At 40.5% G+C, this 15,639-nt stretch overlaps 1 protein-coding gene across 1 annotated transcript; it reads right to left on the reverse strand.

Annotated features, from left to right (window-relative positions):
* Positions 1 to 1,751: 1,751 nt before the first annotated feature.
* LOC149070047 (glycine receptor subunit alpha-2-like) lies at positions 1,752 to 14,850 on the reverse strand. Its single transcript, XM_089249268.1, has 8 exons — positions 14,781 to 14,850; positions 11,936 to 12,003; positions 9,914 to 10,203; positions 8,490 to 8,572; positions 6,228 to 6,359; positions 4,789 to 5,018; positions 2,907 to 3,038; positions 1,752 to 2,030 (listed from the first exon to the last, which is right to left on the reverse strand). The coding sequence occupies exons 1-8, from the start codon at positions 14,848 to 14,850 to the stop codon at positions 1,752 to 1,754; spliced, it is 1,284 nt and encodes a 427-aa protein (XP_089105394.1).
* Between the last annotated feature and the right edge of the window lie 789 nt (positions 14,851 to 15,639).

Raw genomic sequence — 15,639 nt, forward strand, 5'->3', positions numbered from 1 at the left:
CGCACACCAACTCCAGTCACATATATATCGCCATACGGCAATTTCCAACCAGAGGAATTGGGTGGGAAATGAAGGCTCGGTAGGTAAAGAACTTGATTCTAACGTTCTATGCCCGGATTTGCACCCATGAACCTTGATGGAAACCTTCATAGTGGGAGACGAGCATCTTACCACGGCACCACTCGTGCGCGATTTTATCTTACTGGCACAAATTTTCCATGGAACACAAAACATTGCGAATCCTTACTTAAACCCCCTCCCACTGAAAGAGAAGAACAAAAGAAAGAAGTCATCGAGAAATTGTTTAAAAATTCAAAATTTGAACTGGTACAAAAAAGAAAGAAAAAAAAGGAAGGACTGCCCTGGGTAACTCCTGTTCCAGTAGTGCACCGCATTATCTATTGCTAAAATGAAAATAATAATTTTGGAAAACCTGAAAGGGAGAGGGGGGTAGGATACTGAAAACATGAGGACGTCTGGTAACCCTATGTTTAAAGCCAGTTACGTCGGAGACCCTCAAAACTTTGTAACATGGGGAAAAGAAGGCGAACACCCCACAGATTTCATCCAGAAATCCTCCACATAAAAATCAAGCCAAGTACTCCCCGGTCAGGTCTGAAATACTTCCGACGCCACCAGGGTCACTTCGACGTGACACCAAAGGTGGGTGGGCGGGAGGATACTGAAAACATATGAGTCTGGTAACCCTATGTTTAAAGCCATTAACGTAGGAGCCGTAGGTATTCGAGAGCACCCTCAAAACTTTGTAACATGGGGGGAAGGCGAACATCCCGCCGTCTGATCTGAAATACTTCCGACGCCACTAGGGTCACTTCAACGTGACACCAAAGCTCGATGTTGCTTATTATCTTGTCAAAAATTTGAAATTTATCTGAAATTTTGTAAATATAATTTAAAAAGAAACTAACGAAATTTCGCTCAAAATTTTGCTTTTTTTTGAGTGAATTTCCTCCCACGCGTTCGGAACGAATGTGCTGTCGTCCATTAGTAAAAATACAAACTCAAATATATCTACTTCCAAGAAGCATTATCCAATTATTTTCTGACCATATCTCCTCGAGAACAATACTTGAACTCCTGAATACGGAAAATGTGAGAAACCACCGGATGCGAAAGTTTGCAATTATTGCTAAACATCAACGCAAAAATCGCCAATTGAGGGGAAATTAAGCACTACTTCTCAAATTGCAGCGGATTAAAATGAATTCCAAATGAAAAGTTACCAAATGAAAGTCATGTGTGCCGTCTTAACACAAGGGCCTCCCCACGGGCGTCTCAAGAGCAGAAGGGGAATCATATATATATAAAATATGATATGGTTAAAATACTTGGGAGTAAAGTAAACATGTGAATTAATGTGAAAGCGCTTCTAGCCAGGTATGGGGCCTCAGAAAAATCCCTCTGTCGCAGGCCCCAAGATGTCCTTAAGACGGACCTGACATGGCAAATATGTGAGATGAATACAATATTTTCGTCATAATTATCATACTACAATATTATTACTCCCATGTCGAACAATTTTCTTTCGCTTAGAGTTAATTTTGATCCATTGCGAATTTCAGTAATGCTTCATATTTCCCGCCATTGGCGATTTTTCTGGGATTTCACTCACAATTTGGCGACATTGCTCATCAATTATTTCCACCGACATTATTCATTCACGGAATCGATGCAGGTAATGAATAAACGACACACAGACACAATGTGGAATCATTTAATTTCCTACTTAATTAAGGCGTTAATAGGATAGGCCAATAGATGACGTTATAAACGAGGAACGTCAGCGGGAACAAGAGTCTGGCGCACTTGTCGATGGTGGTGACCCAATCCGTCTGCGGCTTCCGAAGTTGTTGTAGGGAGATCTTGATGTTCGGTGAGCTCCACATGATCGGGGAGCTCTTCTTCTTCTTCTGCAGCAGCCGCCGGTTGCATTCGCTGTCGCTGGCGCTGCTCAGCAACGGCCTCGGCGATCTTGGCTCGATGTAGATTTCCGGCCTTGCAACCAGATTCTAATCATGCGATAATTAATTGAAATGAACAATTTTTTCTACAAAATAACAAAAACAATTAACTATAGACAGATTTCACAGCAGAATTTTCAAAGTAATTTTTCTTCGTGATAAATGCAAAGGCTCTCTCCTGCAAATTCAGATCCACGCACTCTGTTATTTACTGAGGGTTGAGTCAAATCATGGGCGGAGATATGGGGGGGGGGCATTGCCCCCCATCATCAAAAGGGGAGTAGGCAGATCTAATGTATATGTGTATATATGAATTGACATCATCATCGTGCCCCCCAGCACTAATGACCTTGCCCCCCCCAGACTTCGAAGTCTATTCCGCCTATGAGTCAAATGGGGAGGAGGGGAGTTATTAAATGAAACCTGTTCATGTGGATTCATTAAGACGAATGAATTTATTTGGCCATTCACAAGCTTGCACTAGAGCCTGTGCAAGCTTATGAATGACCAAAAGAGTGACCTAGAAAGTGTGAAAGCACATGAATGATCAAAGAGTAGCCTAGAGCGTGTGTAAAAGTGTAAGTGATCAAAAGAGGGGCATATAAAACAAAAAATCATGTCCGCGAGCGACGAAAGGAGTGATCTAGACATGTGCATGTGTACGAGTGACCAAGAAAGTGTGCAAGCATGTGAATGACTACAAGAGTGACTTGGAAAGTGTGTGAGAATGGGAGGGATCAAAGTTGTAACTCACACAGTTGTACTTGCGGGGGGGGGGGGGGTATACGCTCAGGGTAGCGAATTCGAGGAAAGAGTAGTCAAGAAAATTAGACTAGAACGGGAGAAGGGCGGTAAAATTCGTGTAGCCCCCAGGCGGCAAGACCGTAAATGCGCCTTCTGTCATGGAATTTCAATGTAACTTACTTCTTTAGTAGCATCAGCGACCAGATGAACTTGGTTAAGTCTCCTGCGTCGGTCCATGTAAATGACGACCGTAAACTCTAGTAAACTTGCGAAAACAAAACACATGCACGTCACCATCCATATGTCGACACCCTTGAAAGGAGGGGAAGAGGAAAAATAGGATCACACGAAAACTACAGTGTTTTAAAAGAAGTACAGGGTGGTCATAAAATAATTTACCCTTACAAAAGAAAAAGTAATAATAATCCTGCACAGAGGCCGCAATATTTGAAGACAACGTTTTTACTTGGGTTGAAACGAGAAAAATATCATGAAAAAATAAATGCAGCCATTCCCCAACATACGAAGGATGGACTAACGTAGGGTTTCTCAACCGTCGGGCCGCGGCCCAGTACCGTGTGGCACACTGGGCCGGCAGTAATTGAGAGTAGTTTCATTTTTCCCATTTAATTCCCCGTTAATGTCCTGTATCACCGGGTCTTTCACTTACACAAAAGAAATTTACCGGGCCGCGGGCTTCCAAAAGTTGAGAATCACTGGACTAACGGACTACTGCTTAACTGTATATGCACGTCGTACACATTCCTCTGCAGAATTCCTAACGAATCGATAAATCCCGGATATGTGTGTGTGTATCCTGAGTGTACACATGGCCCAGTACAACGTATTTATGTTGTCAGTTGTGTTTGCTCCGTATTGTTACTGGTGCTGCCACCTGTCATACATATTTTGAAGTGAACATGGAAAATGCTTGAATTTTCATGTTGTAGGTTTGTCTACTACGGACTTGTGAACTTCTCGAAATACGAACGGAAATATTTGGCGTTTTCTGTGTCTCCCTGATTAACCTTGGCGACATTCAGCAAAAATATTTTAAGCAGAGACTCTTCATGTTCTCCCCATCTTGGTTCTAGAATTAAGTAATTTCAAGGGATTTTTTCTGCATACAGAAATGTACACCTACATTTCTCAGTCTGACCCCCAGCCTTTGGGGCACTGAGATACTCAAAAAATGCCATGGTAAAAACTAAGTAAAATACATGAAGACCAAACCTTAGATTCGAGAACCATGAATTAAACATGATCGAAAAAGGGCACAAAAGTGGGGGAAAAAAAATACAGGCGAATTCTCTGGTTTATTGTCTCTCTCTTTTGTCATTGTCTACATTTGAGTTTGCGCATACCATTATTCGTAACATAGCATCTAGATAGGATGAAGTGGGGCTCCTTAGATAGGCATCTGGAACCCCAGTGCATGAAAAGAATATGCAAAAGAAAGTACTACAAAAATCCGCTAACGATCTCGACAAAAGCCTTTTCAAGCAGTGGCGTAGAAGCCGGAAGAGTGCCCCGAGTGCAAGAGCCCAGAATTAATTTGTAATCTCTTATATAAACCTCAAGCTGAGCACCCAGAGGGGGAAAAAACACTTTCCTGCTTGCTAAATAAAATAAAAGATACTAAATTTAAAGATACCGGTTAAAATCTTGACATCAGCGAATTTTCACCAAAATTGGCACGATTTCTTCTTCAAAATTCTTCGACTTACAACGATGATCTCCTGAACGTAGCCTATTTGAGGGAGGGGCAGAAGAAATTAAATTTCATTCGTTTACCTGAAATATTACGGCCTCTATATGGGGTTTGCTTATAGTAAGTCTCCTTGGAACCTCAGACTGATTCATCCGCCATCTCTGAACGCACGTGGAATGTTTTTAATATAGCTATAGCCATTTTCTATTCCCCCATCCAGCTTTCTGTTCTAAGATGGAGGATGATAAGTCCACCCCCCCCCCCTCCCAGACCTCTTAACTTATTGAGGACTGTATTTTATGACAATCTTGTACATACCACGTGATATATGCATTTTGCTTTCTCACTTACGTGAATATAAGACAACGGAGGTAGATCTCTCCTGATGCTCGAAAACTGAGTGATTAGAGCTAGGAGGCTGGTAACACACAACGTTATCCTTCCTGGCATCGCATCCAGACCCAACCAGAAGGACAGCCAAGAAAGCATCACTATCAGCGCGCTGGGCGTGAAGACCTGTATCAGATGGTGCGCCAATTCACGCTCGAATGTCAGGTTGACATACAGCATCGAGTACGTTACTGTATGGAAAGAGTGGAAGGAAATAATCAATTAGAGATGTGTGTATAGAAGACTTTTAGGTTTTCCTAACACAGGGATACTAAAATCTATGTTCTGTAGCGAGGAGACTAGACGACTTGATTTGCCCGTTCTTCCTCACACTGTGTTACCCAGAAAATCTCAAAACCCCAGGAGACCGAGCAAATATGATGTAGTTTTTGAACCACCAAATTCCCAAGAACTATTTCATTTCAATGAGTTCGGAGGCCCTGGGACCGAAGATGTTTTGGGGGCACCCTAGGATCATAAGTGGATTCACTTTCCTAGAATTTGTGGGGGAGGAAGGTGAATCACTGGGGATGCCCACCTCCACCCTTCCACCTATGCTAATTTTTCACTAAACGGGGATGGAGGCAATCCTCCCCATCGCTCGCTTTGTATCCACCTAGCCCCATATATTTAATAAATAAAAGTATTGGGTGCGGAGGGAAGTCCACATGGAAAAAAAACCCGCCATACTTGACTTTAAGAAAATTTGGAATTAATGAGAAAAATAATTTCAAAATTAATGAAAATTTTGAATTTGTGGAAGATAATGATTTGAAAATTAATGAGAATCCAGAATTAATGAAGTAAAAAAAATGGCAGAATGAGTGTTAACGATTCTTCGATAATTTTGGGGCCCCCTATTTGATTCAGGGCGACGTTGGACCACCAGTGAAGATACCACACTGCATATGAATGTATAGAAATATTTCAGTAATAGCGATACTGGAGTAGTTAGTACATATAACAGCATGCCAAGTCACCAATGAACAAATCGCGTTGGTTTTTTAGTCACCAATACACCAATATCCTCGTCTCGATGGTACCATGCACATGTTGGATTACCTGGATATTAAGTCTTCAGGTAGCTAGGCAACATCCTTATACAATATCGTGATATTGGAGTAGCGAAGAGACAAGTTCTCTCGTATCGCAGTTCTGAAATCGCGTCGTGTGAGGGAGAACGGGCAACTTCAGTCGTTCAGTCGATCACCAAGACCAGGGCGGCAACTCGATATCTGGCGAGCTAGAATTTTGTCGCCATTGTGTATAAATAAGAAGCGGTCAAACGGCTAATGCCACGCTTTCTTTGGTTTGTGCCACCCTACTTCACCAGTAATTGCAGCCCTGGCCACAACTAAAGAAGATTACATGTTGTATATTAACATGAGATAACTACTCACCATTGAGGAGATGTTTCTCTGTCCTTCCTTTGGTGAGAGTTACTCTGTGTCTCAGCATCCTCATTTCTGGATTGACTGGTGGTGGTCCGTTTTGGTCCCAGGCATAAACGAGCATCTCTTTGGGATAAGAAACTGGAAAAACACATATTACTAAGCCGACCATATTTCGTACAGGAAACACAGGAAATTGAGTTTTGAAACCCGGGAAAATAGGAGGCATAGCCAATTCTCGCCCGTGACAAACATGGCAAAAATCGCCAATGAAGGTTGGAAGTACTGAATAAAACGCCGAAAAATGAAGTTATGGCTGTTGTGAATCGTAATGAGTCAAAATACTTTTTTACGAAAAGAAAATAAGACAAGTTTTTGAAATGACAATTTGAATTTACAGTCATAATTGTCATTGTGAGATCCATGATTTCAATAAAAAACGGGACGTTTTTATAAATGAGTTGGGACCGAAGAAAATTATGAAATTTCCCGTAAAATAAGGGTGATATGGTTTAAGATAACTTACATCTTATTAAAAATTTAAAATTCGCCTTTCGGAACATTAGGCTGGTCATATTTCCTCGAGAGAAATACGGCAAAATACAGGACATCACCAATTATTGCCATGAACGACGCCAAAAGTGAACAAAGTTGCCAAATGTTGCTGAAATTACGGAAAAATCGCAATAGCGGGAAACGAAGCATTAGTGCAAAATGCAGTGGGTTAAACTGAGCTGCTGTGGTGGTCGAGTGGTCATAGTGACGGCCCCGCGCCGGGTTCGAGCCCCACCGTCACCACAGTGGTGGTCGGCTGAAGTTGGTTTTCTGTGGTTCCCAACTTCGAGGCGCAAATGCGAGCCGAACTCCCCGTTAAAAAAGTGTCGCCACAGAGAACAACAGTTCCTACAAACAGTACAAATATTCAGTCACTACACGTCACTCACTTCACTTCTCAGATATAGATGGCAGCACTAAAAAATCATACACAACACTAGATACTAGGCTGACCATATTTGCTCGAGAGAAATACGGGACATCGGGATTCCAAATACGGGAAAATACGGGACATCGCCAATTATCACCAAAAAAGATGCCAAAACCAAACAAAGTTGCCAAATATTGTTGAAATTACGGAAAAATCACAATGGCGGGAAATGATGCATTACTGCAAATTGCAGTGGATTAAAATGTATTCCACGAAAAAAAAAACGTTTACCAAAGCAAATGTGGGAGATTAATATCCCATATATAGTTGTAACTATCATAAAATAATTTACGAGTTGAAAAATAATCTCAATCTTCGACTTCAATAAAGAATAAAAATTCAAGTAGGTGTCGTGTGAAATACGGGAAAAACCGGGACACTTTTGCCAAAAAGTCGGGACGACCAAAAAAAGAGAAAATACCGGGACTGTCCCGGGAAATACGGGACGTATGGTCACCCTACTAGATACGCACTCAGACTGTTAGGTACACACGCACTTACACTTCCGGCACAACTCACTAGCTAGTAAATTGCCTATGGCGATAGATCTGAGTTGTGCTCGGTTTGAAGAAGAAAAAGAAGGGTTAAACTGAAGTCCACGAGAGAAATTGAACGTTCACCGAGACAAATGCGGGAGATCTCTTACTTATAGTTGTAATTATCATAATATAATTTACGAGTTGAAAAATAATTTCAAACTTTGACTTCAATAACGAATAAAAATCCAATAGGCGTCATGTAAAAACCGGGAAACTTTTGCCAAAAAGTCAGGACTCTCCCTGGAAATACGGGACGTATGGTCACCACAAGTGCCCGTTTTATTTAAAGAAATCAATATTACTCCTCTCAGCGCTTAAGATTTTGAATTAAATCTGTTAAATAAATTAACTGATTCGCAGCTGCCAGTCAAATGTGATTGTAAATTTGATTCACCCAGAACCTGACATATCCCTCAAAATAGCAGCTCGTTTAGTCATAGCCATTGAGTTATGAAAATTACCTGTATCAACCGCTCAGTTCGTGGGATTCAAAATGTGGCCCCGCAAAAAAGTTTGGACATCCAAAAAACGGAAAAAACCGAGGAATATTCAGTAGTATACGGGACGTATGGTCACATTATACCTGATAGGAGAACCATGATCAGTGCTGCCATCTTACTTGTGAGAATTAAAACATCGATTTTTTTATCAGTGTGAGAAGAAAAAGTACAAGCACACATTTTTTGTGTTCAATTAACAAACGAAAATGACTAATTGCAGATTTAATCAGAATATGAATGTACTTACAACTTCGCAAATTGAATGGACAAACTTGCTTATCCGCTGGGTAATGCTTGAAATCCATCTGACAAGATATGATGGCAGCGAGCCTGACAGAAATAACAACAACAACAACGAAAGTAACGAACATTGATTACACAGCTCAATTATTAATCAGTAAAATCAAAGGTGAGCAAGTTTTACTCCTGAAATGCAATACGGGCAGAAACTGTTAGAAGAGGAAAAAGAAGAGAGGAATAGCTAATTTTTTAAATTCAAAATCTGAATTTTTGATTGTCTTGGGGAAGGGAAACATGTCACGCCCTGCGTATTGCTCTGCACATAAATAAAGTTAAAAAAATCGCCGGTAGGTGTCGTAATGACTAGCTAATGCAGTGCTCTTTAAGCTTTGTACATCTGCGGGCCGGTGAAAGTATTTTTGAGAATTCGGGAACACTGGCCGAAATGAGAGAAATAATTTGCTGACCGGCAAAATTAAATTTTGGAAAAGAGTAAAAAAAGTAAGAGATATTTCTCTCACTAATAAAGTGTTGTTGCAACTCGACACCAGTTCTGGTCCAGCACCCGGAACACCGACACCCTCTTTCCCCAGTTGTGTCTCGGTCCCTACTTATAAATTTCCGGATGCACCCATACTTCGGGAACGATTTGAAATCGCTCTCTGAGATGTGAAGCGGGGTTTGCCAAGTCCTTCAATGCTCAATATGGTCCTACTTAAGTTTATTTACCTATCAAGTGACCCGCAGCACAGTTCTGGATCACTTAAGTTGGCCCTGCTGCACATTTACAGAACACTCAAGTGACACGCGGCACATTTACAGATGATTTCAACGGCCTGCAGCATATTTTCAGACCAATTATGTGGCGGCGGCACAGTCGCAGATGACTTGATTTCAACTTACGTGACCAGCGGCGCAGTTTCAGATCACGTGTTGCGGGTCACGATATAATTTTCTAACCAGTAAAGTGAGTCGCTTTCGGGCGCTATAGCCCAGGTCGATAAGATACTCACCTAAAGTACCAAAGGATGTTTAGAGATGTCGCGAGTTCGATACCCGGTTCGTCCTTGTCAGAAACTGTCCTGACACAAGGGTACAACAGAAACGGTGACATGACCACTGAAAAATATTGCTACCGGGAGTCCCCACATCGAGGGGTTAACGCACCAACCTCTCGGTGATTATGAGAAAGGCTGCCGTTCGGAATCGGCAATAAATTTTAGGTCCCGGTCTAGATAGCCCTCGTGTGCAGAAAATGACCGCGGTGCGACAAAAATGATCAAATGTAAATAACTTTCTGCAAAAGGTAGAGCATCGTTGAACTATTACATTGTATGATGCAACTAAGACTGTTATTTACGTGGATTTGTCCACCCTGTATTAGGCATTTTAATATTGACAGAATAAAAAAGGAAGAATCGAGAGAAAGACCTCATGGTGTACTCGACAATACAGTGTTGTTCGTTGATTCGGATCAAAACGAAGCTGGTGGACGATTCCTTCGCGGGTGTCTCGACGATCTTCGAGTTGCCTATGTAAGTGTCCGGTAGCCATAAACCCTTCACTTCTTTCTTGCTGACTATGAGCGCCGATGGGCTGTTGAATTTCAACGTCTCCGGTAGCACGTCGCTGACTCTCTTCTGTAGGACGTTAAGGTGAGGTAGACACGCGTTGAATCCAACCAGCCAGCGATGCTTCAGAAAGAAATCCAGCCGAAAGTCCTGAAGAAATAAACAAAGAATTGTGACTTTAATAGAAAACATTACTTCCAGCAGGGCCGCAAACTTCGTCAGCCTGGCCGCATATCAACAAACCTTACATTGATAGGTGAAATTTAGTGTCCCGTGATTGGTCGTAATGACGGACGAAAGAAGCACTACATCACTTTCGGTAGAGTTCGGGATGAAAGCAGAGTGACAATTTTTTTTTCTTTTTGCCAAACGTTCTTTTTACTGTCTCTCGTGGTGGCACAATCACTTTCTTTTCTTTTTTATCCTGGCATTGTGGTGGTACCCTATGTTATAACATCTACGTTACCGCCAACCTACGTCACCGCTTCTGGGGAACGTTCTGCTAGCAGTGACGTGCAGGGAGCATCACTGCTAGTACAGTGCCATCTTAATGCATGGGCCCACCTGGTCACAACCCGGGGACCTGAAGAGAAGAAGGGGGCCTCACAAAAATGTGATCTGGTAGAAATTTTCGATAATTCGTTAGGTGGAGCCTCAGGAAAACAACTTGGCCCGAGGGTCCACGATGCTCTTAAGACGGCCCTGTTAGTATACGTCACAGCTGATCCACGGTTGCTGCATGGATCCTGCATTTGCATATCCTAAGATTGTGAGTCATGCGTTTTGTATAAAAGGACAAAGCTCTGTTACGTCGCTACCACTGCTACTGCTGTTAGATTCCAATGTAAACTTATACTCTGTCTACTCGCAGCCTTCAGTGCTGTGTGGTATTTTTAAAATTTTGGTTATACTTAACCGTTAATCCTTGAAATAAACGTGTTAATCGTTTCTGCTGTGCCATCAGTCCTGTCGTGAGCGTCTTGATCCGTTCGTAAGATGAACATGCTTAATTCTGCCTGGCTCTCATCCAGAATGAGAAAGCACTCGCGAGTAATCGAAGGCAATCAGGTGCCCATACGGTGCTCACATGTTCCCTCTTTTGCTGCGGCCCTGATTGTTTCATTTATGAACATACTATATATTGAAGATCAAAATATGTTTATATCACAAGGGTCTCGGCCTTTTACACAATGAGAGTCACTTCATGTGTTTTTGGTGACCTATCTAGGGTCAGTATAATGTCGTTTGCTAACTTTTCGTGAGCCACTTTGGTGGTAATTTGGTAACCTCTTACCGTGGTGAAGGGTCCTAGATCACAATCGAATCATTAAAAAAAAATTCAAATATTTTAATAGCGTGAGCTAAGAGTCAGACATTGCGGCCCAAAAACATTTTTTCATGAATTCCGACGGCCAAAAAGTGATACTTCAGTATTTAGATTCATTCATTGGCTTCTCAATGGGTAAATCTAATGGAAAGAGAATCGTCCAGAAACCCCGAGGCGAACACGAGCGTGAAGTGCCCAGGTGAGGGCCCATGCGTAAGACAGCCTTTTACGTAAGATTGCCGGTTTTATCGCGTTTCCTTGAAAACAGTGAGCAATGACTTAGCTTACTTTTACAAATTGACTAAAACTAGGTTTGGGGGTACCGAGCCACATTAGACGATTCCGAGAGCCACAGATGACCCTCCCCCCCCCCCTTCCGGGCTCGAACAGTCACCAAGTGAAAATAGACTTTGATACTTGTTATTTTCAAACATATTAAACCGATATTTCGTTAACTAAAATTCAATAATTGACTATATCAACTCCAATAATCAACTCCAATTCAATAATTGATAATACTTGTAAAATGTTGACAAATAGGTGTCATTATCTCACCATAGTGACTGGCCTGAAGGAGTTCAAATCTTCCAGATAAACTTCTGTATAAACTACCAATGGGTCACCTGCTGAGCGGAAATATATTTTGTATTAAACTGTATAGTAAAAATTAAAAAAAAAATTGTTCAGAAATAAATGCAAAAAACAGGTTTAACTATAGTTTGGTTATAGCTGAAACATGAATTACAGCAAAGGTATCAATAGGGACACTAAATTAAAAAAAAAAAAAAATCGGCAGAAATTCGGAAAAGAATGGGGGGGGGGTGGGGGTCAAAAATTCCGAGAAAGACGAAGAAAAAAGAAATTCCGAAAAAGGAAAAGGTGAAAAACATTCGAAGAAACACAAGGATCAAAAAATTCGAAGAAACACAAGGATCAAAAAATTCGAAGAAACACAAGGATCAAAAAATTCGAAGAAACACAAGGATCAAAAAATTCGAAGAAACACAAGGATCAAAAAATTCGAAGAAACACAAGGATCAAAAAATTCGAAGAAACACAAGGATCAAAAAATTCGAAGAAACACAAGGATCAAAAAATTCGAAGAAAAAGAAAAAAAAAAGAGAGAAAGAGCCCGAAATTTTAAAAAAGACAAATTGCCAATAAAAATTCGCAAAAAATCGAAGGGCCAGAAGTTCCAAAAAAATAAAATTTGCAACAATTCGGAAAAAGCGACAGAGGTTTGGGGCCGTTCAAGTATTACGTAAGCAAATTTTCAGCTATTTTTGACCCCCCCCCCCTTGTCAGCAAAATTTCGTCATCAGCTCTGCCCCCTCTGAATCCTAACTCATATTTTCATAAAGGGTGGTTGATGACGTAAGCATTATCCAAACTCCCCTCCCCCCTTGTCATCAAAAGTCAGCAAATCGGAAACCCCCTCCCCCCCCCCATCGATGATAACGTAATACTTGAACGGCCCCTTTAGTAAACGCAAACGACCTAAAGATTCTGAAATAGACAGGTAGAACAGAAACTTTGAAATGGATTGAATAGAAACTTTGAAATGGATTGAACAGAAACTTTGAAATAGATACGCCAGGAGCTCTGCCACCGAACTTATTCCGTTGCCGAGATCTCTTCCAGCACAGCTTCGTGGCAGAGTCTGGAACAAAGTGAGTGCACCTAACAGTCTGAGCGTGTAGCTAGTGTTATGCTTGATATTTCAGTGCTGCCATCTATACTTCAAATTGTGAGTGAAGTGTAATGATTGAACATTTGTTACGTTGTAGGCCTGTTGCTCTCTGTGGCGAGACTTTTTAACGGGGAGGTCGGCTCGCATTCGCGCCTTGAGATTGTAAGTAGATTGAACAGAAACTTTGAACAGAAACTCTAAATAGATAGCTCGAAAAGAAATCCTGAAATAGACAGATGAAACAAAAATTGTTAAATAAACAGATGGAACATAAATTCAGAAAAAGGCAAAGGATCAGAAAGTTTGAAAAAGACAAAAGCAAACAGAATTTCCTTAAAAGGGAAGGGCCAGAAATTCTCGAAAAATAAAGGGAACAGAAATTCGGAAAAGAGAGCAACAGACCCACAAACAGTACAAATGTAATTCAATCATAACACATCACTCACTTCACTTCTAAAATATAGATGGTGGCACTAAAAAATCAAACACAACACTACATATGAACTCAGACTGTTAGGTCACACACACAGTTACACTTCCGGCACAACTCACTAGGTAGTAAATCGCTCATAGATGGTGATAGACCTAAGTTGTGTGCTCAGTTTGAAAGATAGAAAAAAAAAAAGATACATAGCAACTCACAGCAACCTTCGAAGACCTTTTGGGTTTTTAATGAAAGTAATGATAACTTTGTTTCATGATACTTACAGAATAAAAGGAACAGGAATTGGGAAAACGGAAATGGACAGATATTCGGAAAAAAAATAAAAGTAAATGGAAATTTGGAAAAAGACAGAGGCAACAGAAACTTAGAGGTATGCAAGTGGCCAGAAATACCGGAAAAGATAAAGGTGACAGAAATTCGGAAATGAAAAGGGGTACAAAATTCTAAAAAAATAAAATGAAGGCAAGAGAAATTCAGAAAAAAGAGGAAAGGGGGGCCAGAAACTCAGAGAAAGAACAGAGGCAACAGAAATTTAAAAAAAAAAAAGCAAGGGGACAAAAATTCGGGAAAATAGAAAAGCCGCACAAATTCGGAAAAAATCAAGAGATGAGAAATTCCGAAAATGAAAAAGGCAACTAAAAAAAAGGAAAGAAGCCACAAATTTCCGAAAAAGAGGAAACAGAAATTCAGAAAAAAGGTGGATGCAACAGAAATTTGGAAAAATAGCATTAATAAAGAATTAAGAAAAAAAAGGCTTGGGGGGGGGGGTGAGAGAAATTTAGAAAAAGGCAAGAGGGCAAATTCCGATAACGACAAGGAGACAGAAATTTATAAAAAAAGAAAGCCTATACAGAAATTCCCAAAGACACAAAAGCATCAGAAATTCGGAAAAAAAGGAAGAACAGAAATTTGGGAGAAAGGAAAGGGACAGATATTCCGCAAAAAGATAAAGGCAATAGAAATTTCGGAGGATAGAAATTTAGTAAAGTGCGAAGAAAGTGCGAAAAATGCAAGGAAAGGGACAAAACTTCATAGTAAGACAAAGGTGACAGACACCCACAGAAATTCATAGACAATATTGCTCATCATCATGATTCCCATAACTTGGTTTATTGTTATTATATTTCCTTCTTACCTGTAGTTCAGATTTCAATCATCTTTCCCAATCCACAATTTATATAAATAAGTGCTTTTAAAAAGTTTAGAGAAAAATTCTGGAATTATTTGCAAGAGAATATAAATTTTTTCCTTCGGGTGAAACTTACCCGAAAGGTCAGAATAAGGAGAGTTATCCATGAATTCGTAATTGAGTTTTTGCCCATCCTGACATGTCATCACATTGAAGAGGAACGTTTGAGTCCTGCATGGAGCAATCAAACTACAGGGTGAGCAAAAAGTCCGCGGAAACTTTAAAAATTCATAAAAACCATTCGGAAAAACAATTGAAATAAAAAACGGTTTGCAGTGTAAGCATGGCTAAAAGGCCACGGGAATTTTTTTAAGACAGGAAACAACCCCCCCTCAAAATAGCTGATGGTGGCGCTGACGTACACAAGTCAAAGAAAAGATACGCAAATAATGAACAGGATGCCTCCAAATCGTTTATTAGAGCAGTATGTGTTCTCTCCACGTGACCACCACCACAGGGTATAACACACTGAATTCGAGTCACAAATCCAGCAACGCAGAGTACAGCTGGTCCACATACACGGTTTACAACGGTGAACTGATTGTGGATTAGGAGCGCAAGTTCTTATAACCGTCTCATTTGCATATTTCCACCGAAGTCGCTCGTACTAGCGCCACCTATCGGCTGTTTTTGTAGTTATACTTTTTCTGGTCAAAAATATTCCCGTGACCTAGCGATGCTAACCCTGCAAACCGTTTTTTATTTCGGTTATTATTCCGGTTTTCATTCATTTTTAAAGGTTCTACTGACTTTTTGCCCACCCTGTATTACGTCGTATTAACATTACTCAACATTGAGTAGATCATTAATTATTGATGTTATATAAACATGAAATTATCATTCAAGCTTACCATATAAATCTGAATAAAAACTGCGAAGTTTTCATTTCAATCCAGAACTCGATTCAATGACGTGGAATTTCTATTTCAAAATAT

The sequence above is a fragment of the Pholcus phalangioides genome, unplaced genomic scaffold, assembly GCF_987345545.1.
Source record: "Pholcus phalangioides strain wild (caught in Gottingen) unplaced genomic scaffold, Ppha-v1.0 ptg000022l_1, whole genome shotgun sequence".
Classification (NCBI taxonomy): Eukaryota; Metazoa; Arthropoda; class Arachnida; order Araneae; family Pholcidae; genus Pholcus; species Pholcus phalangioides.